This window comes from Sphaerodactylus townsendi, linkage group LG14 (genome assembly GCF_021028975.2).
Source record: "Sphaerodactylus townsendi isolate TG3544 linkage group LG14, MPM_Stown_v2.3, whole genome shotgun sequence".
Taxonomy (NCBI): Eukaryota; Metazoa; Chordata; class Lepidosauria; order Squamata; family Sphaerodactylidae; genus Sphaerodactylus; species Sphaerodactylus townsendi.
Window position 1 is genome coordinate 10,735,459 of NC_059438.1, and position 23,088 is coordinate 10,758,546.

The 23,088-nt window shown below is 45.7% G+C and overlaps 1 protein-coding gene across 1 annotated transcript; it reads left to right on the top strand.

Annotated features, from left to right (window-relative positions):
- The first annotated feature begins 308 nt into the window (after positions 1-308).
- Positions 309-21,545, top strand: MLYCD (malonyl-CoA decarboxylase). The gene is given in 10 exon segments (XM_048515798.1): positions 309-882; positions 9,872-9,987; positions 10,235-10,391; positions 11,476-11,625; positions 20,233-20,310; positions 20,312-20,437; positions 20,439-20,531; positions 20,533-20,607; positions 20,609-20,665; positions 20,667-21,545. Coding segments are annotated over 10 exon segments (1,533 nt in total). The 5' UTR covers positions 309-318; the 3' UTR covers positions 20,784-21,545.
- The last annotated feature ends 1,543 nt before the right edge of the window (positions 21,546-23,088 follow it).

Sequence of the window (23,088 nt, forward strand, 5' to 3'; positions counted from 1 at the left end):
AACCCTACAGCCAGCTTCCACTTTTGCAAGCGATGCCCTTCATTGCAGGGGGCGTGGCCAAAAAGGCCATCAATCGCGCAAGAAAGTCAAAATAACCGCCCTTTCCTCCTCCTGCCCTTCCAGACATGGCGGAACCCGACAGGGGGCGGCGCTGTTTTGCCACACTCGGAATGGCCCCGCACTTTCCCCGCCCATCCTTCGCTCCGATTGGGTGCGCGAGGAAACGTCCTTCAGAGGCGGCCAATGGCCTCCTTCGTTTCTCCTCCCTTCAGAAAAGGCCTTCGGAGGAGAGGATTCAGCTTGGGGTGGAGTAGGAGGATGCGCGGCTGGTGGCTCGGCTGGGCGGCGCGGCACCTCTTCCGCTACCCCGCTTCCGGCCGGCCGCGGCCTATCGCCGTCGCCATGGCAACCGAGGCCTGCTCGGGCCCAGCCGGCCTGGACGAAGCCCTCCGCCGAGCCGTCCCGCCGCTGCCGCCTTACGAGACGCGGGGGAAGGCAGCGGCTCCGGCCGGGGCCGCTCTGGAGCAAGGCGGCGCCGAGTTCATGTGCTACTACCGGGCCTTGGAGCGCGGCCCGCCCCGGGCGCAGCTGCTAGGCCGCCTGGCCAGGGACTTCGGCGTCGACCACGGGCGGGTGGCCGAGCTGAGCGCCAGGGTGGCCCGCCTCCAGCGGGAACGGGCCGGCGCGGAGGGCGGCGGCGGCGACGAGGCCGGCGGGCTCCTGCAGGCCGAGGACCGGCTGCGCCACTACCTCACGCCGCGCTACCGGGGCCTCTTCCAGCACCTGGGCCGGCGGGAGGGCGGCCTCCGCTTCCTGGTGGAGCTCCGCGGGGACCTGCTCGGAGCCCTGGCTGCCCGCCAGGCCGAGGGGCCGCACGTCCGGGTGAGAAAGGAGGGTGGGCTCGCGCGCTCGCTCGCCCTTTTGGGCCCGGGCTGCAGTTTCTTATTGGGGTGTGTGTGTGTGTGTGTGTGGAGGGAAGGCCTGAAGCGGGTCTCCTCGGAAGTAAGGCCCAGGGAAGGGGCCTCAGAGCAGGGGTCTTCAAACTACGGCCCTCCAGATGTTCATAGACTACAATTCCCATGAGCCCTACCACTTGGCCATGCTGGCAGGGGCTGATGGGAATTGTAGTCCTGGACCCGTTTCGGAGGGCCATCGGATGAAAAACCCTGCCTATGGAACTATCAACCCCGTTTGCCACCTCTTTTCGGCTGCCCTTTATTATCTCCAATTTGGTTGCCATCGTGTGTGTATTCTGTATACACTCACGCACATATGTACACACACACACACATATAACCAGTGGTGGGATTCAGCAGGTCTGCACCACCTCGACAGAACCGGTTGTTAAAATGGTTCTTGTAAACAACCAGTTGTTAAATTATTTGAATCCCACCCCTGCATATAACGTTTATTGCTTCAGCAGCTTGTTTTTATTTGTGCTACGCTTTCTGCATATGCTTTCGCTGGACACTTTCAGGTTATTTTATTTGACAGCTGCAACTACGTAACTTTTTAAAATTTGCTGCTTTGGTTCCTTTTTCAACTCCCTGTTTTTGCTTACTTGCTGTAACTGTTTTCCTATTGAATGCGTCGTTGTCTTTCTTCATTGCTTCATGTTTGTTTGCTTACTGCTTTTATAGATTTTTGGTGTCGTCTTTGCTTCGTTTTACTTACTGCTTGATAAGCTAGAAGTATGTGCTTTGCTTTATGTTTACTTGTACTGTCCTTCATGTTTGTTTGCTCAAAGCTTTATAGATTTTAGGTATATCCTTTGTGTTTACTTATTGCTGTACAGGTTTTAAGTATATGCTTCGTTTCGTGTTTACTTATTGCTTTATATGTTTTGTTTCAAGTTCATTTACTTATTGCTGTATAGATTTTAGGTATATTCTTTGCTTCATCCTTATTCATTGCTCTATAGACTTCAGATAACATGTTCTTCTTGTTTGTTTACTCATAGCTTTATGAATTTACCGGTGCATAATATAGCTTTGCTTTCTGCTTGTTTGTTCAAAAGCTTTTATAGATTTTAGGTAATATGCCTTGCTTTTTTTGTTGCGTTATAGAGTTTGGGTAGGTATGCTTTTGCCTCACGATCTGTTTAGCTTATTGCTTTATAGATTTTTAGTGAGATGCTTTTTTGCTTTCCTGCTATTTATTTTTCATTTTGCTGCTTTTTAGCCTCAAAGGAACACACTGGATTTTCCCCCCACAAGAGGTAGTCTAAGCCAGGGAAACAAAGCGGGCCTTAGTCCTGTTCGATCCTAATGAACACACAGGAAGGGGAAGGCACTATCTCAAACGCCTTCCTAATGCAGCTGACCACTTTAATACAGTTCCTCATGTTGTGGTGACCCCCAACCCTAACATTTATCCATTTTACAGATGGAGAACACTGATGCAGAGTCTTAGGCGACCCCTGTGAAAGGGGCTGTGACCCACAGGTTGAGAACCACTGATCTACAGAGTCACCCCACTGATCTGTCTGTATCAGTTGCTGTCCATGGTCCTAGATTAGAGGACTTTCATTTAACCTCTTATCCTGAGCTAGCCTTTTAACTGGAGATTGCACCCGGGGCCTTCTTCAGAATGCTACATCGCTTGAGTCTCTCATGGGTGATGAACAAAACTAGGTGTGGCACCAACTTAAAACACTTATACATTTTTATTCCAGAATAGAAGTTCTTCAGAGCTGCAGCTCATTTCCTTAAAAGGTTCAGTGAGTGGATCCCTCACTGTTACAAACATTCATGTAGTGGATTTTTTTTTTCTTTTAAAAAAAGCACCCAGCACACTCAAGAGGCCGAGAAGTACAAGGTGGGAAGTGTGATTTTGTGAGGGAATTCAACTCTTTTGAAGTTTAAGAAAGGCGCATGAAAGAAATCACTAGTTTTGCGCTAGATGTTTAAGCAGCTTGTAATGGGTGAGGGAACCACTTGTAGCCTCCTGAAGAAATGGATTCTAGTTAAAAGCTTTTCTGGAATACTGGTTTGTTTGTCTTCTAAAAGTGTTACAATATTTCCTGTTTTTCCCTATGAGAAGAATTATGCATGCCTATATATTGGAATCCAATGCATGGGGTGTTGGGACGAGAGAGAGAGATAAAAGAGTTGTATGCATTGAGAAACTTACGTTGCACAGGAGGTAGAAAATGTGTCACATTTTTTGGTACAGCATTTGATATGCCTGAAGAGGAGACTGTGAAGCTCTTATTGGAGTCAAAGTTAACACCTCAGTTACCCAAGATTCTGTTTGCACCCATTATTGGAACAGTTATTGGCCCAATTGAAGTGTCCAGTATGCTGCAGAAAGTTTGGCAATCACAAGGCATACCAAAGTAGAGCACAAAAACAGTAACAGTACTAATTACTGACCCACGGGTGATTCCAGGCAGACTATGTTGATGGGGTGGTTTGCCATTGCCTTCCACAGTTCTCTACACTTTACCCCCTGCAAGCTGGGGTACTCCTTTATCCACCTTGGAAGCATGGAAGGCTGAGCCAACCTTGAAACAGCTACCTGAAACCTGCCGTTGCCCTGGAATGAAGCAAGATGTGTTCTCAGAAACTTGGGATTTTAAAAGTTTGTAATAGGAAATCCTAATTCTTGCGGGGAGATGAGTGGTGCTTTCCTATAAATATGGTTGTGTAGATGTCATTTATGGAATGCGCTTGAACCCCCCCTTCTTATCTGTGCATAGCGCACTAGAAACTTAAATATTTTGGGAGTGCAGAGGTCCCAACGCAGAGTTTTGTGCCTGTGAGAAAGAAGCTTTTCAGAACTGCAAAAAGTTGCTTAGATCCACAGTGATTCTGAGGGTAGGTTAGATTGCACAGCCCTCTATTTTCCTTTCTATTTCTTCTGCCCTTTAATCTTCCTAGCAGGGCCCTATGGCGAGCGTGATCTAGAAATGCACCACTACTAGAAGAATCCAAAGCCACTTGAAATGCTTAATGCATCAAGAACCTTGAGTTTCATTCTTGCCTAAAACTGGGAACTTGAAGCTTGTTTCTAGAGACGCTTTGTTTTGAACACCCAGAAATTAGAAATGTGGTTTCCTAGACCTAGGAGAAGAGTTGCCTGGATCTCGGTGGGGAAGAGATTTTTTGCAGTGCCTTTTTTTAAATCTCAGTGCATACACCTGCCTAGCAGAAGTAAAAATAATCATCCAGGAGAATGGCACATGGATGCGTAGGTTTTGTAGGAATCCAGCAGCCAGCTGATGGAGCATTGCAAAAAGGCCTACTGGGAAGAGACCTGATCCTGTAAACTTGTTTTAGCTGCAGTGGTGTAAATGTCATCCCCTCTCTGGTTCAGCTGGGAGAGAACTGCTAAATCCCTGCTGAAAATTGAGCTCTTACCCTATCCGATGGCCTTTAAAAGATATCTCCACCCTAGCTTTGGCAACACATTCTAAACGTAGTTACTCTTGTGTGGAAATTTCTGTCCTGCCAGTCAAAGGCAGAACTGCAAGAAACTTAGTTCCAACAAAGGAACCTCTGCATTGAGCCCACATGTGCCTGCCCTGTCACACTGACACTTAGTCCTTTTAGAGCTGGTGGAACCAGGCCATCTGTTGCTTGACAGTTTCCACTACGTGTGCATAAATTATTCTTTGTGCCCTCTTTGAAGTGAAAGTGGGGATACTTGCACAGGTAGTTCATGGCATTGGAAGACAGACTGCAACTACTCTAGAATTGGAATTGGTTTTGGTCGTGGTGCCAAGTGCTGCTTAGAGAATGATTGAGTGATATATATTTTTTGCAATGTTTTGTTGTATTTTTCTTGCCGGTCTTGCTATCATAGCCAAGGCTAAAGTCAGCTGAATGGTAGCCGGATTTAACCAGTTTCCCTAAGCATTGATAGATATGGTGGCCTGTGCAATTTGGAAACTCTGTGCATCTAAGCAGAAACTCCGAACACAGTATTATGTGAATGAGTGATAGAGTTGCGAAAGCCATTTCCCTGAAGCGTTGGATGAATTTGTATTCCAAAGGTTAGTACTCTAAAGGTCAAACAGTCCACCTTAGGATCAAGAGCAATGGCCCAGAGAAAATGACTAGACTCCTCTGTGTGACTAGTTGCTAAGAAACCAGTAAAATGTCTTCCTGCCATAATTTGTGGAGAGATGATAAGATACTTTTTTGACCTAGGTGCAAGCCCTTTCTGTTCGAAGCGTGTCACTACCAGCAAAGAAGTTTCCAGCTACACTATAGACATCCGGTAAAAAAGGCATCTCGCTGAGAGAATATAAAAAAAATGTGCTTGGGTAGAATGGAGGGACCAATCTATTTTTTTTTTTTGAGAGCAGGAAATTTTAGCTTTTATTTCAAGCCAGTGATGTGCCCCTAGAATTCTTTTAAAAGTCTCATCACCTGCAAAAACTTGTAGAAGTCAAAGCAACATTAAAACCATCGCGAACAGCATGTTTTTTAAAAACCAGTCTCAATGCACCAATGTCTGTGTCCTAGGCAGATGGAGCTTTGCTGCAGGAAGAGCAAGACTTGTGGAAATTCTCCACCGAACTTGTTGAGATACAGGAGGAAATTAGATTAATGTTATTGTTTTAAAAAAAATTCGAGTGGGGGGCAGCAGCTCTTTGCAGTCATTCCTTTGTGCCCATCTGCACCCGGGGAAGGCATTTTGTCCAATACTCTGCTGCTGTGTCTCCATGATGGAAGAATAATAATTTGGATTTATACCCCACCTTTCTCTGCCATGTAAGCTTCTTTCCCCACAGAGGACACCTTGTGAGGTAGGTGGGGCTGAGAGTTCCGAAGAACTGTGACTAGCCCAAGGCAAGGGTCTTCTCAGTGGTTGCTCTTCTTATGCTCTTTGGAGACCAGTTCCCCAAGAATGGGATTCATGCCCTGCTGAATCTATTTCCAGTTCCGATTAGGGCATGCAAGGCTGCGCCTTGTTTTGTGTGGCATTTAATTAACCAAGCTGTCTGACTGTCGAGAGATTGTTTCCAGAGCTGATGACTCTTCCCCGAATTAGAGATCTGCTTATTGTGCTTTTATTTTCGGTTATAGCTATTATTATCTATTCAAGCTTCAATGCTGTTGTTTGCATACACCGTGAACCACCCCGAGGCCTCTGTTGCTTTTTTCCTTCCAAGAAAAGTGTCAAAAACTACTCTTTAAGATTGCCTTGGTTTTCAAATGAAGCTAGTTGTCAGTGTGTGCTTAATGTCTGGGGCCTCTTTGGGTTTCTGAGTCTTCATTCCTTCTTACTCCCTTTTCTTGCAACACTAGATGACAGACGCATCTCTGGCCTTCTCTGTGAAGGAAGGGGTAACCAGATGGCTCCCTATCTTTCCGCTTTTAGTTAACATAGCTGGGGGCAGGGGAGGGAGTGGACAGCAGAGGTAATAAAGCTATGAGCATTTGGAGGGTGCTTTAGAACTGGCTTTGCAAAAGCCAAGGGTTCAGTGTTCCTTTCAATAAAGGCTACTGTGTGATAAATCCCAGAGTCCGTCATTGAGTGAATCCTATACCTGACACTAGTACAGTAGAGGAAGAGTGTAGTTTTAGCATCCCTAACCAGTTTTGGGAGAAGTGAGCTGATGTTTGCTCATATATGATCTTAGGAAGAAATTGGAACTATTCCCTCCATTTTCTGATGTTGCTGTTGGTTAGAACCTCAAATGTAGTAGACGACCGCATGAAGTCTGGGTGCATCTGGGCTGTGGATCCCAGAACAGAGAAAAGGAGAGAGGAAAAAGTTTGAGGGACGTTGTTATAGGTGTCATACCCTTCAGGTATATTCTGACCATTTTTATGTTTCTGGAAAGTACAAGGGGTTCTCTCATATTGGTGAAATTCTCTTGAGTGTTCTGTCTCTTAAATTCGATTTTGCTAAGAAGAAGCATTCTAATATTCACTGGCCTTTCAGTAGATATATTTAAAATTGCCTTGGAGGTTTCCTACTGGTGGTAAGCATCTCTTCTTCATTGGACAGTTTGATGCAAATGGTGGGGTCTCTTTCTCTTGGTATTTTCCCCTGCAGATATAGTAAAATTTATGGCAGATTGTATGAGGTTTTAAGGTGCTTCTTTGAATACAGACAGAAAAACAACGGAATTGAGTTTTCATACTTTATCAAATGGAATAAAGAATAAATTAAAAGAGAAATGTCATTAAAATTCTTTAAGAACAGCCTTTAGAGCCACGTTCTCTATTGAAAGCATGATCTGTGCCGATATAACCACTGATATGTTTAGCTATTTTTGTTTGATGGAATTTTTAATGGGAAAGAGCTAATTTAATTAAAGATGCTGGTGGGTTGTTATAAAATGAAATATGTCTCTGTTATGTATGGCTTGTAGTTTAGTAACATAGCATTTAAAGGATTAAAATATTTTTGAAGCTATAATTTGAGGGTTGGGGTTGGGAAGTGATTGCCTTGGACAGGAGAACTCTGTCTTTTGGTTGCGTGCCTTCTGGATACTGTAGGGATGCACTGCTGACTAGCAGCTTTTACCGTGAAAGTAGGCAGCTTTGTAGCACACCCGGCATCCCTCACGGCCTTCTGGTGGCACCGCTCCCCCACCCCTCATCCCCGATGGAGTCCGCAGGTCATGAAACTACCTGGCTCACAACCGACCGGGTTAATCCGGACAAAGGGGACAATGGTCTTGCCCCCAGGTGAGGATGGAAGAGCCCAGGCAGCTGATGCTCCTCACTCCGCACGTAGCTTAGCCAGATGAGATCATGCGTATGCACATGATGATCTCTCCAGTCTCCCGCTCTCCCGCTCTCCCGGAATTCCCCGTTCCAGCCCTTCCTACTGCGCCCGTTAGAATCATAATAAAGGTGCCAGGAACCAGCCGCACGCGGCAAAATTAAGCTAGGAACCGCACGGACACCAGCGCTCCTGCTGCTGGCACTCTCCACCAGATGATGTTATCACCCAGCGTCTTTCGTCTACCGTTCTTGCGCTGACCTGCAGCGGTCCGCGACTAGAGATACTTTCCAGATTTTATTGCTTGTAAAAGGTTTAATTGCAGACTTTGTGATTGTTGTGCTTTGAGGATTGTTCTGAGAATCCACGGTTTGGTATGAAGTTGCTTAAATGATGCCTTTTTCAAGAAATCTGCTGGCAGTTGCAGAAGGCTTTTTTTCCTGTCGAGGTAACAGTGCCTCCTCAATTTGGGGCCTCTAGGGTGAGCCATCGTTTTTTTTTTATCATAGAGCGTTGGGCAGCAACTGGTAGTTTTCTATAATAGAGCTCAGAAGTTAAGCAGGGTTGGCCTGCATCAGTGCCTGGATGGGAAAACATGATGGCAGGCCAGGGTTGCTATGCCAAGGAAAGCAACGGCAAATCATCTCTGCTCATTAGTTGCCTTGAAAATCCCATAAGGGGTAACCATAAGTCTGTTGCAACTTGACAGCACTTAATATTTATCACTGTTAATATTAACTTGCTCAGGCTCCCATCCATGCATTGCCCAGGGCCAACCTGCTTATCTTCTGAGATTGGATGGGGGTAGGGCTATCCAGGGTTGGGCTGGATGATTGAGGGACTGGAGCACCTTCCTTATGAGGAGAGGCTGCAGCGTTTGGGACTCTTTAGTTTGGAGAGGAGACGTCTGAGGGGGGATAGATTGAAGTCTATAAAATTATGCATGGGGTAGAAAATGTTGACAGAGAGAAATTTTTCTCTCTTTCTCACAATACTAGAACCAGGGGGCATTCATTGAAAATGCTGGGGGGAAGAATTAGGACTAATAAAAGGAAACACTTCTTCACACAACGTGTGATTGGTGTTTGGAATATGCTGCCACAGGAGGTGGTGATGGCCACTAACCTGGATAGCTTTAAAAAGGGCTTGGACAGATTTATGGAGGAGAAGTCGATCTATGGCTACCAATCTTGATCCTCCTTGATCTCAGATTGCAAATGCCTTAGCAGACCAGGTGCTCAGGAGTAGCAGCAGCAGAAGGCCATTGCTTTCACCTCCTGCATGTGAGCTCCCAAAGGCATCTGGTGGGCCACTGCGAGTAGCAGAGTGCTGGACTGGATGGACTCTGGTCTGATCCAGCAGGCTAGTTCTTATGTTCTTATGGGCAATAGAGATTGGTGGTCCCTTGTTATCACCATTTATCTCACTTCTGTCCTGCTTCTCCTAGGTCAGTGATGGCGAACCTTTTTGAGACCGAGTGCCAAAATTGCAACCCAAAACCCACTTATTTATTGCAAAGTGCCAACATGGCAATTTAACCTGAATACTGAGGTTTCAGTTTAGAAAAAACGGCTTGCTCCGAGGTGTACGTTATTCGGGAGTAAGCTTGGTGAAGCAATCGTGCAACTCTTCGAATGGGTGAATCACGACCCTAGGGTTTACTCAGAAGCAAGGCCAGCCTAGATATATGAGTGTGTGTGTGTGGGGGGGTGATTTTCCATTCCCCCTACATAATGAACTCTGTGCGCACGTGCCCACAGAGAGGGCTCTGAGTGCCACCTCTGGCACCCGTGCCATAGGTTCGCCACCACTGTCCTAGGTTCTCACAAACCAAGTTCAGATTCTTCTTGAGAGCCAGCATGGTATAGTGATTAAGAGCAGGTGCACTCTAACCTGGAGAACCGGGTTTGATTTCCCACTCTGCCTCTGTGGAGGCTTATCTGGTGAACCAGATTAGTTTGTGCACTCCAACACATGCCAGCTGGGTGACCTTGGGCTACTCACAGTTCTTGAGACTCTGTCAGCCCCACTCACCTCTCACAGGGGTGTTTTGTTGACGGAAAGGAGATTTTAAGCCCCTTTTAGTCTCCTTACAGGAGAGAAAGGAGGGATATAAATCCAAACTACTCCTCATCCTCGTCCTCCTTCATTGATTAAAGTTTTTCCCTGTTTTGTCTGATTCCAGGAAATGAATGGAGTGCTAAAAAACATGCTGTCAGAATGGTTTTCTGCTGGATTCTTAACCTTGGAGAGGGTCACGTGGCAGTCACCTTGTGAGAGAATTCTTTCAAAGATTAGTGAGTATTAGTGCTAAAGAAGACTGTAGCTCCTCCCCTACCCCCAAGGCAGAATTTGGGTCTTCTGAAGATCTACACGTACATACGTGACCTTGTGAGGAGGGATGGCTGGTAGCATTGCTGTTCTTGTGGGAAGATATATGGGGTAAATAAGTCTCAGGTCGTTAACATGAAGTAACTGTTGTCTGATGAATTTTTGACTTCAGTATGAAAATATAAATTGTTCACCCGGCTGGCTTGCCTCTTTGCAGCAGTGAAGCCGTGCATCCTGTCAGAAACTGGGTGGATATGAAGCGCCGAGTCGGCTCTTACAGAAGGTGCTACTACTTTGCCCACTGTGCAATATCCAGCGAGCCCTTGATAGTTCTGCACGTGGCGCTTACGGATGAGATCTCCAGCAGTATTCAGGTATGGCAGGGTTGTAGCAGCTTTCTTCCTCCCACAGCTGCTCCGGGGCCTACGGGACCTTAGGGAGTTCACCTTGGGGCCTGTAAGGCCAGAACTGTTCTGCCGAGGCCTTTGGAGGGAACCAGCCGCTGTAATAGTGCCCCTTTCTTAGGCCCTGACATCTGGGCCACCTGATCATCTAATGAGACTGCGCCATGCCTCCCTCTTTAAAGGGGGGGGGAGGGATTTTTTACTATAGGAATGCTGGGGCCTTCCATTTTAATTTGCTGAGCTTTTATATAATTGGAACCAAGAGCTGGGAAAAATTTTATTGCTTTTAATTGTGTTTCAATGTTTACTTGCTTTTATATTGTATTTTATATATGTTGTACGCCCATGAGCCCTTCCGGGGATGGGGTGATTATATAAAAATCTAATAAAATAAATAAATAAATAAAATAAGGCTGGGATAGGTCTCTCTATATTCGATTACCACTATATGCTACCCTCTTAGAGGGGAGTCCGGCCGTTCCCTTTCCTTAGGGAGGCCTCTAATTAAATTGGGTTTTGGGGTGCCTGATATCTTTGTATTGACCGCTGCTTTTAATAGATTTTAATAGATTTTTTTGGTTTAATAATTTTACTGATTGCAATGAATATTGTTTATTGACACCTTAGAACCCCTACGAGGGATGGGGGCTGGTCTACAAGAATTCAAGAAATAAATAAATAAAATTGTTGCCCCAAAGTGCCTCAAAACCCACAGTGTCTACCCTTCGAAGAGAGATAGCGTTAAGCCAATGTAAAATCCAGTTATTGCCCCTCTAGTTTCTATTGTTGCTACAACTTGTGATTTTTATTGTAGTATTATATATTTTGGAAGCTGCCCTGAGCCCGCGATAGGAACAGGGCGTAGCTTGAAGAGCAAATGGAAGGAATGGAGAGACAAAACAGAGTAAAATAATAAATTCCAGGAGGCCAGCTAAAAGTGTGCTCATCCGAGAGTCATTCCAGATTGCTGAGTTGTGGCCCGCATTTATGGGATGTGAAACCTCTGGCTTTGTACGGCGATCGGCTTTATTAACTCTCTTCTATCACCTTCCAGGGCATAGTGAAGGAGATTCCTTCTCAAGAAATGGAGAATATGGACAAAATCACCACAGCCATTTTCTATTCCATCAGTTTGACTCAACAGGGCCTTCAGGGTGTAGAGCTGGGAACATACCTCATCAAACGAGTCGTTAAGGAACTTCAGGTACGTATTAAAATGTTCCTTGTATTTCCTTATTTCCTTTCAGAGGAATTGATTTTTTTGGTACTAGGAATGTGCAAGACTGGTTTCCTAGCACATTCCTGAAAGGTCTGAGTGTGCAGGTTTTCTGTATGTGCATACCTGCATGTTTGGAAGCACTAATGCTGGAGTCCCCAACATGATGCCCATGGGTGCATTAGTCTCCAGCAACTTTCCTGATGCCCACCAAGTGTTTTTAGAAAGTGGGTGGGACCATGTAAGAGACTGTTGTGCCTTGCAGAGGCTTCTTATTGGCCACTGGAGATCAGATCAGCTGATTTGCTATTACTATGGTCTGCTATGGTAAGCCTATTTCCGTACTATGTTGCTTCAGATAATAGCTGCATGACTTTGCATGAAGGAGAGCTTTCTGCACATAGGAAAACTGGAGAAACTAAGGCTAAACTTTCAGGAGCGGAATCAACTGGCTGTTGTGGGTTTTGTGGGCTATGTGGTGGTGGCCTGGTAGTTTTTGCTCCTAATGTTTTGCCTGCATCTATGGCTGGCATCTTCAGAGGTATGTCATGGCAAAGTTTCTCTCTCTCCTAGGCACAGAAATGTTCTTGCTGTGACTTGCCTTTGACAATAACAGTCGTTGATGTGGGTGAAATGTTAGGAGCAAAAACTACCCGACCATGGCCCACAAAACTTACAATGGCCAGTTTTCTGTGAACCTTTCTTTTCTCCTCCAGAAAAATCCCCCTTGTAGAAAAATCTCCCTTGTAGTCCATTTGTGTAAATTTATTGATCTGATCTGGGTATACACTGGGGTGCAAAAGCTGACCCACCTTTTATTTGGATTGTGTGAATCTCAGTGACCCTGTATTTTGTGAGGTCAATAGCTGTGTAGATGGGTTTTTTGGCTGCCCTTTAGGTGCAAGTGAAAGAGAGAAGAGTTTTGGATTTGTACCCCACCTTTCTCTCCTGTAAGGAGACTCAAGGTGACTTAGAAGCTCCTTTCCCTTCTTCTCCCCAGAACAGACACCATGTGAGGCAAGTGGGGGTGAGAGAGTTCTGTGAGAACTGTCAGTAGCCCAAGGTCACCCAGCAGGAATGTAGGAGTGTGGAAACACATCTGGATAATCTTCTACCACTCGGGTGGAGGAGTGGGGAATCAAACCTGGTTCTCCAGATTAGAACCCACCTGCTCTTCACCACTACACCATGCTGGCTAAAAGAGTTTTTTGAGCTGCTAAATGCTGTGACCCTATTTAAAGCAGATAAGTTAAGAACTTGTCTTATTAAAAGTGCAGCCTGCTCATTTAAATATCAAACTGAATTACTTGGTACTGCTCCATTTCCTGGGGTTCATTCCCACAGATATTAATGTGTTGTAATACATTTCTCATGGTTGGATCTGAAATATCCTTTGGGGAATAAACAATGCATGGGAAAATAAGATATATCATTATTTGCTTTGTTTTCTCATCTATTTGATTAATTCCAAATCACTTAATTTCAAGCTTCTGTAACTTTTAATTTCCCAAGAAAAAGAACATGTTAAATTATTGCCATTGTGACTGTAGCTGAATGTGAAGGGAGAGATGTTTTGAACTGTCAATTTTGCAGTGGTGCAAATTTTAACTGTTTAGCAGCTCGGAGCTGTATTTCCACTTTTAGTATTTATAATGGATCTTTAGTCACGTTAAGGAGAAACAGAATGACTCGGGGGGGGGGGGTTGTGATGAATTGTACATTCAACTTTGTTGCTGTTTTCCTTCTTTTAACACTGACTTTCCTAAATTCTATGTGTGGGCAGGAATTTTTTATAGACCTATGAACCTACAGAGGTAAGAGTAAGAGTAGAGGTATGAACGATTTTAATGAATGAATGCAGTGGCTTGAAATCCTAGGGAGTCCAGTTATTGTCATTAGCTTTCATTTGTAGTTGACAGAGGTACTGTTGTTTAGATTCAGTATAAAATGATAGATCCTCATTTTGCTAACACCCTGAGTAGGTTTTGACCCAAATTTCCCTTTGTGGTATCCCTTGATGCCAAAAATATCCCCATTTTCTGCCATAGTCATTGGAAGCTAAGCACGGTTGGTCCTGATTAGTACTTGGATGGGCAACCATCTAGGACCGTGGTGGCGAACCTTTGGCACTCCAGATGTTATGGACTACAATTCCCATCAGCCCCTGCCAGCATGGCCAATTGGCCATGCGCTTGAGCAGAGGCTGGAAAATTGTAGATCCTAACATCCCTAGAGTGCAAGAGGTCCTCGCCACCACTGATCTAGGAAGACTAGGGTTATTACGCGGGGCAGATGGCAACAAATAACTTCTGTTTGTCTTGAAAACCCTGTAGGGGGTCACCATAAGTCAGCTGCAACTTTGCAACCAAAAAACCTACTCTTGGAGTAGCCAAAAGGAATGTGTGAGTCAGCATGGTGTAGTGGTTAAGAGCAGGTGCACTCTAATCTGGAGAACCAGGTTTGATTCCCCACTCTGCCAGTTGAGCTGTGGAGGCTTATCTGGTGAACCAGATTAGCTTGTGCACTCCAATACACACCAGCTTGGTTATCTTGGGCTAGTCACAGTTCTTCGGAGCTCTCTCAGCCGCACCCACCTCACAGGGTGTTTGTTGTGGCTGGGATGGGAAAGGAGGTTGTAAGCCCTTTGCAGGAGAGAAAGGGGGGATATAAATCCAAACTCCTGCTCCTCCTAACCTCCCAGAAATTTGAGAAAGCAAAGTCCAGAGCTGGGAGACAGGAACAGATGTGTTGCCAAGGAATGGGACCTTTGACCTACTTCAGTTTTGTCCTATTTCATGTGGTGCTCTTCCCATTATCTTAACTACTAGGGAGTTCATATATGATCACTCGCCCTTGCTGAGCTGTGCCCTAGATGGCCAAAAAGAGAGAGATTGTTTTAAAAAGCTGTCTGTGCTGAGAGAAGCTTTCAACATTGCGTTGGTAAATTATTTATACTATTGTTCGTTCCTGTTTCCAGTCCTGCCCTGCAGGGGAAACTTCAAAAAAGAATGGAAGAAACCTGTAAAAATATCAAAAGATACTCTCATTAAAACAGTTTAAATACTTCATCTTCATAATACTGCTAGAGCAGTGATGGCGAACCTATGGCACGGGTGCCAGAGGTGGCACTCAGAGCCTTCTCTGTGGGCACACACAGAGTCCCCACATCTAGAGCTGGCCTGGGCCACTGGAGCTTCGATTATTAGCATTAAACCTATGAAAAGCCTGAATTTTGGGAAGCGAGGTGTGGAAGGTAAAACCCCTGTTAAGTGCTGGTTAAACCCCACTGTGAATTTTTTCATCACAGTGCGAAGAACTAAAGCGCCAATCCCTTTACCTGGGGAGTAAAGCTCAGTTGCTGGCAATGGAGGCTTTAGCTTCTGAGCAAAACCCTCCTAAGGAGTCATGATTCACCCGTTGGAAGAGAGTTGCATGGTTGCTTCAAAGCCAAAGCCACTGACTACCACCAAGCTTACTCCCGAGTAACACACATCATCCGAGGTAGCCGCAACCATTTTTTTCTAAACTAAAACCTCAATTATTCCAGGTTGAATTGCCCGTGTTGGCACTTTCGCGATAAATCAGTGGGTTTTGGAGGTTTACGCAATTTGTTGGAGCTTTTCGGTCACTTCGAAAGGTTACCGCTCGGAGTTCGCCACCACTGCAATGCTAAGAGCTTTTCTTTTGCCCCAGATTGGCCTCAAGCTGTAGAAGGAACTGCTGCATGTTTCTTGTTTTCATTTTTGTTTACTGAAGATGGCCGGCCATCCTCATTCCTTCATCCGTGTTTACCTCCACATAACCCAGCATGGTACTTGGGCATGTAAGCGACTTTGGAAGGGTAGCTGTGAAATGCCTAAATCATGAACAGTGTCCTGGACTGGGAGCACACAGCCATTTCTGAAAACACTTTTCGTCCAGTAGCCAACCTCAAGCAACTCTACTGCTTCTTCTGCCAAAGCAAGGACCAAGAGACAAGTTAAAGGAATGTTTTGAGTCTCATCCGAAGCTTAGCGGGAATTATGTAGTCCCACAGGCACTTCCGCTACATTACTTTTTGACCTTCAAGCATTCTGAAAGGTCAAAAGACTCTGTCTTTAGAATCTTCGCAACACGGAAGGTAAGAATTAACAAGGCACCTTGGACAAGAGCTTTCCGCTCTCATGACGCTGCTGATGCTGCCCTAATCCTTTACACCCAGGATAACTCCCTGACTCCGGCCCTGGTTTTCTGGGTGACGTGTGGGGGCAGAGCTCCCATTCCTGCTGCTTTAGATGAGTCACCGATAACAGAAAGAATCTGCCGTCTTCTGCAGGAAGCAGCTTGGCAAGAATAGAACCGGCACCTGCTTCTTAATGGCGTGTGGGCTTCTGACAAGGAAATAAACATTAACGGATCTCTACCAGGAGCAGCCCTGGAAAGTAGCACATCAATTTAGCGGCAGCATAAATGGCCATGCTTTACTGCATCTATTTATTATTTTCTTCAGGAACTGGCCGCATAAGATAAGCTTCTAAACTCCGCCATTCATCAGATCTGAGATACTACAAAAACTGGGTCGTTTTGCCAATTTGTCTTGTCATTCTTTAAAATAAAAGAAGGGCACAATTAATTTTTTTTGGTTCTTTTTCCTCCCCTGCCTCAAGCCCCAGTAGACTTTGCCTCCATAAATTATGCCAAGGTTTACTTTTTTGTGCGGTAAACAAGAGAAACAGTATTAAAAGGCAAATCGGGATCTAGGAATCCAGATGTATGCAGAGCAGAAACTGCTAAAGGAACTGAGGCCCCTTTCGCATAGGCCAATAAACCCAGGCTAACCCCAGTATAAAACCCGTCTCCGTGTGGGGGGGGAACTTACGCTGCACAGATCCGGCGCCCTAGCGCGGAGTCTGCCCCAGTGTTTTCCCTAGCCCAGGTTTTCAAGAATCACACTATCAGCGATTCTTTAGTTTTAACGCATTGCGGCGCTTGCTTCCTGGTTTTCAAAGGTGTTCCCCGCGCTGCGATGCAGCATGGGATGTGAGGTTTTTCTGAAAGACGCACCTCTGTACCAAGGCGTGACGTCAGCCTGCATTGTTCCACAGGCTCCGTTCGCTGCCTGCTTGTAGGCATGCGAACGGGACAGGAGGCGAGTGGGTTACTTTATCCCGCCTGCAAACCGCTCTCCCATTGCTGTGCGAAAGGGGCCTGAGTCCCACAGAGCCTAAGAGAATTTTACCTGTAGTCCAAGGATTGGGTGTTTACGTGGGCTCGGCTAAGATCTCCTTTATGTTGTGATGGCTTCGAATTTTGGCTAATAGCACAAACTTCCAGGTCAAAAACAAGGAAACGTTGACATTCCTTTAGTCACTGGTTTGTCCTTTTCCTTTGTCACTGATGATATTTTTTAGCTTTCTCCCCCATCCCTTTCATTATGTTTGGCCTACCTGATCTTTAGTTTAATTGACAGTGCGGGGTGGGGGAGTCTGCTTGTCACAAACAGGTAGTTAGAGAACCTCTTCCAAGGTACACATGCAATGGACTAGTGTTTCCATTACATATGGAGTCCTAAATAGACTTGAGCCAAGATATCTTAAGGATCCTGCCCAGATCTTAAAATGAGCAACAGAGACCCTGTTGAAAATGCTCTGAGGCAAGATTGGTGGCTCCAAAGAACAGGGCCTTCTCTGTGATGGCTCCTTGTCTGTGGAACTCTATGTTGAACACCCATTGCCTTTCTTATTCAGTTGCAGGTACCAGGTAAAACATCTTTGTTCTTCTGGGCTTTTGGGGAGTAGGTATTTGTGGATCACGAGTTTGTGCATGGTCAGTTTTCTTCCTTGTTTAAACCTTTGGAGATACTTTTTACCTGCTGCTGAACTGAACCTTCTAAATTTTAATTGCTGATCTTTTTTTACTGTCTTAGTGTTTACTAAAGGTAAAGTTTCCCCTTCAGTCGTGTTCGACCCTAGGGTACCACTGCAAGCAGTGATTTCATAGGCAAGCCGTTTTTGTGGGGTAGTTTGCCATTGCTTTCCCCTGGCATGGCTATTCTGCTTTACCCCTAGCTAGCTGTGCTAGGTACTCATTTTACCGACCCAAGGAATGGATGGATGGCTGAGTTGATTCATGAGCCAGCTGCCAGGATATCTGATGACCACAGGGGAGCTCGAGGCTCCTGACGTGTAGTGGCAGTGGCAGTGCAAGCACTCTAAACCACTCATACTTGCCTTGACTCCTTTGTATTTACCACTGATGTGTAAAGTAATTACATTTACCCAGGATGAAAAATTGAAACACATAAAACAAGCCGTAGAAATGCAGCTGGAAGCATGAGCTTGTTACCCACAGGCTCCTGGCTTTCAAACTTTGGGGTGAAGAGGAAGCAAAGTTCTGCTAGCTTTTGTTAGGTCACACGTCTTTGTTAGACTCTGCTCAGGACCCAGAGATGATTCATTCCCAACACGCTGGCCTCTGCTGCATTTATTTAGGCTGTGCCACTCTGGTATTCAGGTTATGAACAGCCTTTCCAGGAGCCTGCTCCGCTTTTCAGCCACAAAACTTCATGGCGAAAATATGGCTGACAATTGCTTTACATCTTTGTTCAGCCGCGGAGGGTATGGATTTGTTAGTCTCAGAGTGGTCTCTAACATACTGTTGACTCATCCTATAGTTGCCAGACCCTTGGGCAGACATTTATAATTGAGAACTGCTCCTTCGTGGAGTAAACCTGCCCCTTTTCTGTGTCTCTCCAGTGTCATGCTTCTCCTCAAATTCTATTCCAGTTTGCAGCAAGAATGCTATTTTTGTGAAATGTTTTCTTTCTATAACTTTGCAGCCAGAGGGTAGAGAGAATCTAAGACACTAAAAGGAGCAGCAGTGGCGTGGGAGGTTAAGAGCTCGTGTATCTAATCTGGAGGAACCGGGTTTGATTCCCAGCTCTGCCACCTTGAGCACTAATGGGGGAGGCTTATCTGGGAATTCAGATTAGCCTGGGCACTCCACACGCCAGCTGGGTGACACTGGGGCTAGTCACAGCTTCTCCGGAGCTCTCTCAGCCCACCCACCTCACAGAGTGTTTGTTGTGTGAGGGGAAGAACCAGGAGATTTATGAAAGCCCTTTGGAGTCTTCTTGCAGGAGGAGGGGGATATAAATCCAAACTCCTCCTCCTCCTCCTCCTCCTCCTCTTCTTCTTCTTCTTCTTCTTCTTCTTCTTCTTCTTCTTCTTCTTCTTCTTCTTCTTCTTCTTCTTCTTCTTCTTCTTCTTCTTGTTCTTCTTCTTCTTCTTCTTCTTCTTCTTCTTCTTCTTCTTCTTCTTCTATAACTTTGCAGCCAGAGGGTAGAGAGAATCTCTCTCTGCAAAGGGTGGCACATTGCCGGAATCTAAAGGCTGAGTGGCACAGTTGCTTGGGTGCCAGGGTGGCAGTGCCAGGATGAGAAATATTTCCATTCGCTGAATAAGTTTGTATCACTTATCTGACATTTTCAGGTGGTTGGAAAAGAATTGGATAACCCCGTATCCTTGCCGTTCCATCTAATATCTGTGAGGGAATGGGGGAAATCGCGGTTTTATGTTATAAAAGTTACTCTGCTGGGAATTTGATTTGCTACCTCAGTATTTGGTTCATGGGCAGAGGATATTTATTTTATTGGGCAGAAATAGAAACGGGGGACTGTAGATATTTCTCTGCCTGAGCAGACATGCTTTCAACAGTGTTTTGAAGTGCAGTTATGAAAAAGAGGTGAAGTTGTGTCTAAACGTTCTCTCCTGTCTTGAGGCATCCTTGTGTTATTTATTTATAGCCACCGCTCTCTCTTATGGAACTTGAGGTGAGAAACACAATACTAACTAAAAACAATTGCTTGACAAAATGCGAGTAAAAAAAGAACAATATCAGTAGAACAACAATGATAAAAATATATTAAAGGTCACAATTTAAAAACTCCAATTAGGACTGCCAGTAAACTGTGATTAAATCAGTCAAATGCAATCCTAAAGAAAGCTGCTTTCAATTTCATCCAAAAGATCAACAAAAGGCGGGGGGGGGGGGGATGCACTTCCCTGGGGAGGTTGTTTCATAATTGGGGGGCTGCCACTAAAAAGTCCCTGTCCTGTGCCGATGTGTCCTGGAGCAGCAGTGGCTTAGGAGGTTAAGAGCTCATGTATCTAATCTGGAGGAACCAGGTTTGATTCCCAGCTCTACCCGCCTACAGAGCTGTGGAGGCTTATCTGGGGGGAATTCAGATTAGCCTGTACACTCCACACATGCCAACTGGGTGACCTTGGGCTAGTCACAGCCTACCGAGAGCTCTCTCAGCCCCACCCACCTCACAGGGTGTTTGTTGTGAGGGGGGAAGGGCAAGGAGATTGTAAGCCCCTTTGAGTTTCCTGCAGGGAGAAAGGGGGGATATAAATCCAAACTCCTCTTCCTCCTCCTCTGATGAAGGTAATGTTGTCACAATCTTGCTTGTACGTGCTGGTTTAAACATTGTTTTGATTTCTCCCATTAAAAAAAAGTCATTTGTTCTTGTAGTTGGGAGCCATTTATTCAGCTGAACCCATAATCAAATATTTGGCTTGCTTTTTCCCCTCCCCCTTGTTTTGAAATCTGCAGGTGGAATTTCCTCAGCTGAAAGTTTTCTCTACGCTTTCACCCATTCCGGGATTCACCAAGTGGCTTATCGGCCTCCTTTTCCTCCCAGTCGAAGGACGAGGGCAGAAGTGATCCCTTCACAGAGCTGGAGTCCAAAGAAATCTCCACGATCACCGGGGACGGTGCCGTCGATGCTAAAAGCAGCCTCCTAACTTGAGACAACGAGGTGGGTGAGGTCGGAGAGACTGAGTGGGAGAGCTCGGCCTTGCCTTCTGCGGCAATGTCGCAGGTACCTTTCTACGAGGGAGAAGCACGTGAGTTCACGCACTCAATCCCGTGGCTAACTTCCATCTCCAAAATGGCGCCGTGTTGTGGCGCCTGAACTGGATGGCGGACCACGAGCCCCCGCGGCATCACAGCTGCCTGCGGCATGATGGTCAACTACCGCTACTTCCCTGGAAGACACCGCTCCCAACAGCTGCATTATCTACGGAGCGAAGCAGATAAAAAAAGCCTCAAGATCAAGATCCTCAACCAGATGTCTCAGATTTCAACAGAACAGCAAGCTTTGAATAAACGAGGCAGCTTTGAGAAGCAGATATCTATTTAATTAAATGGGCGATTCGTTAAAAAAGCGAACGCTGCCGATAAATCAACGGTTCCCTCCCGTCCCCGCTTAATCACAGCAGGGTTGAGTATTAAACTTGTCAGGCTGTGTTCTTTGCCTGTGCCTACTTTGCCAGAGAGGAAGGGGAGAGGATGCAATCCGTTGGAGGCGACACTTCAACAAACAGGTTGAATAAACTCTCCTCAGTGAAGCCAGGAGTGACTTCGGTGAACTGCGCATCGTCTCTCGTGTAGCTTGCCGGATCAATACCCTTGTTTAATCCTTGTCTTCAAAAGAACTGTGGAACACCTGAATGCTCCGACACATTAAAAGGAGGGCGAATCAATACCAGAGTTACCTCGACAGAAAGGGATGAGTAAAGGAAAGGCTTCTTGTCCATTTGCATAAACAAAGCAGCCTTCCCTTTGCACTTCTCCAGTAAGCTATTTGTTTTACATACCCCTGCCCACTATTCTGTGTTAAACCTTTTGATCAAGCCGTCCATTTCGACAGAGCACAGAATTGCCATCACTGACTTATTGCTTTGCTTTAGCGAAGCATGAAGAACGCCCCGGAGCTCTGTGTGTGCTCTCAGGACTGCAGAAGTGTGGAATGAGGCATCCTCATCTTTTCAGTAGCTCCCTGGTTCTGCTTCATGAATGAAACGAACAGCTCAAAGATCAAGAGTAGGGAGGGCTTGTAGGATTTGCAGTTAATGACTTTGCAGCATTTCCAGAAACTGCTTCAAAACCAAAGCGGTGGTTTTCAAAATTGCTGTTCTGTTTTCTTTTTTATTGAAAAATAGGATATTAAAAAGTGCCATTTTAAAACACATTGTCTTTCTTTCATATGAAGAAGAGGAGTTTGGATTCATACCCCACTGTTCTCTCTGTAAGGACCCTCGAAGCGGCTTACAAACTCCTTCCCTTCCTCTTCCCACAATAGACACCTTGTGAGGTAGATGGGGCTGAGAGAGTTCTTGAGAGAACAGTGACTTGGCCCAAGGTCACTTGCCAGCAGGATATCATGTGTCGGAGCAGGGAAACAAATCCAGTTCACCAGTTAAGAGTTCGCCACTCACGTGGAGAAGTGGGGAATCAAACCCAGTTCTCCAGATCAGTGTCTACTTGCTTTTCCACTACACCACTCTGTAACAGCCACCTGCCAGCTAAGTCTCTTGTGTTACCAAAAAGAGGAAGGGTGATTATCCTGTTACATGGATCTTTGCCACACAGCAGGTCAGAGGTGTCGATTTGCTGTGACTTCTTGGTAAAACAGAGAGTCTTGTGCTAAATGGAATTTTGCAGCAGCATTCTCACTGAAATATAGACTGCTTGGTGGGATTCAGTCTCTGTGGAGATGTTTCCCATCTGGCTAGGCTGCTTCTGGGGTTTCCCAGCTCCAGTTTCCTGGCCTCCAGACTCCCTTGGCTGGCCTTTCCTCTAGAAGCATTCCACTGTTCTCAGCCTTCAGGTCCCTCTTTCAATTGGGTTTTATCTGAGGAAGCTTCCTAGATTCCTTATGTGTGTAGCATCCTTTACTGCCTTTCTCCCATTTTAATCTTTCTTGCCAGGGAGCTCTGAAGCAGCACAGGGAACTTAGAAGTTTCTCATCTCCTGTCTTCTTCCTCCTTCCCATCTCATCCATGACCTGAAGTCTGTCCCTGCCTCAGAGCACACTCCTCCGGCTGTGCTTTCTCAGCCTTCCTGTCTGCTCATTTCTCAGGATTTTCACTTCCTCACAGACTGAGCAGTCTAGCCCGCATTCTTTTTCTGGCATTAACTTGGAACGGTTTAGGAGTTCCACGATACCCCAGTTGTTCAAGCAGGGTTTAAACCCTGTAGTGATACGTGCTTTGTGATGCAGTAATTTATATACAAAATAAAAGTTGTCATCACTAACACAAAATACTCTTGCTTTGTAAAGAGGAAGAGTTTGGACCTATAGCCCCCTTTCTGTCCTGTAAGGAGTCTCAAGGTGGCTTACAATCTCCTTCCCCCCCTCTGAACAAACACTCTGTGAGGTAGGTGGGGCTGAGAGAGCTCCGAAGAACTGTGACTTACCCAAGGTCACCCAGCTGTCATGTGTGGGAGTGCACAGGCTAATCTGAATTCTCCAGATAAGCCTCCACAGCTCAAGTGGCAGGGCAGGGAATCAAACCCGGTTCCTCCAGATTAGAGTGCACCTTCTCTTAACCAGTACACCACAGCTGTTCCTTGTTTGTGCACCCACAGCCTGTGGCTTTTGTTTCGATATAGAAGAAGAAGAGT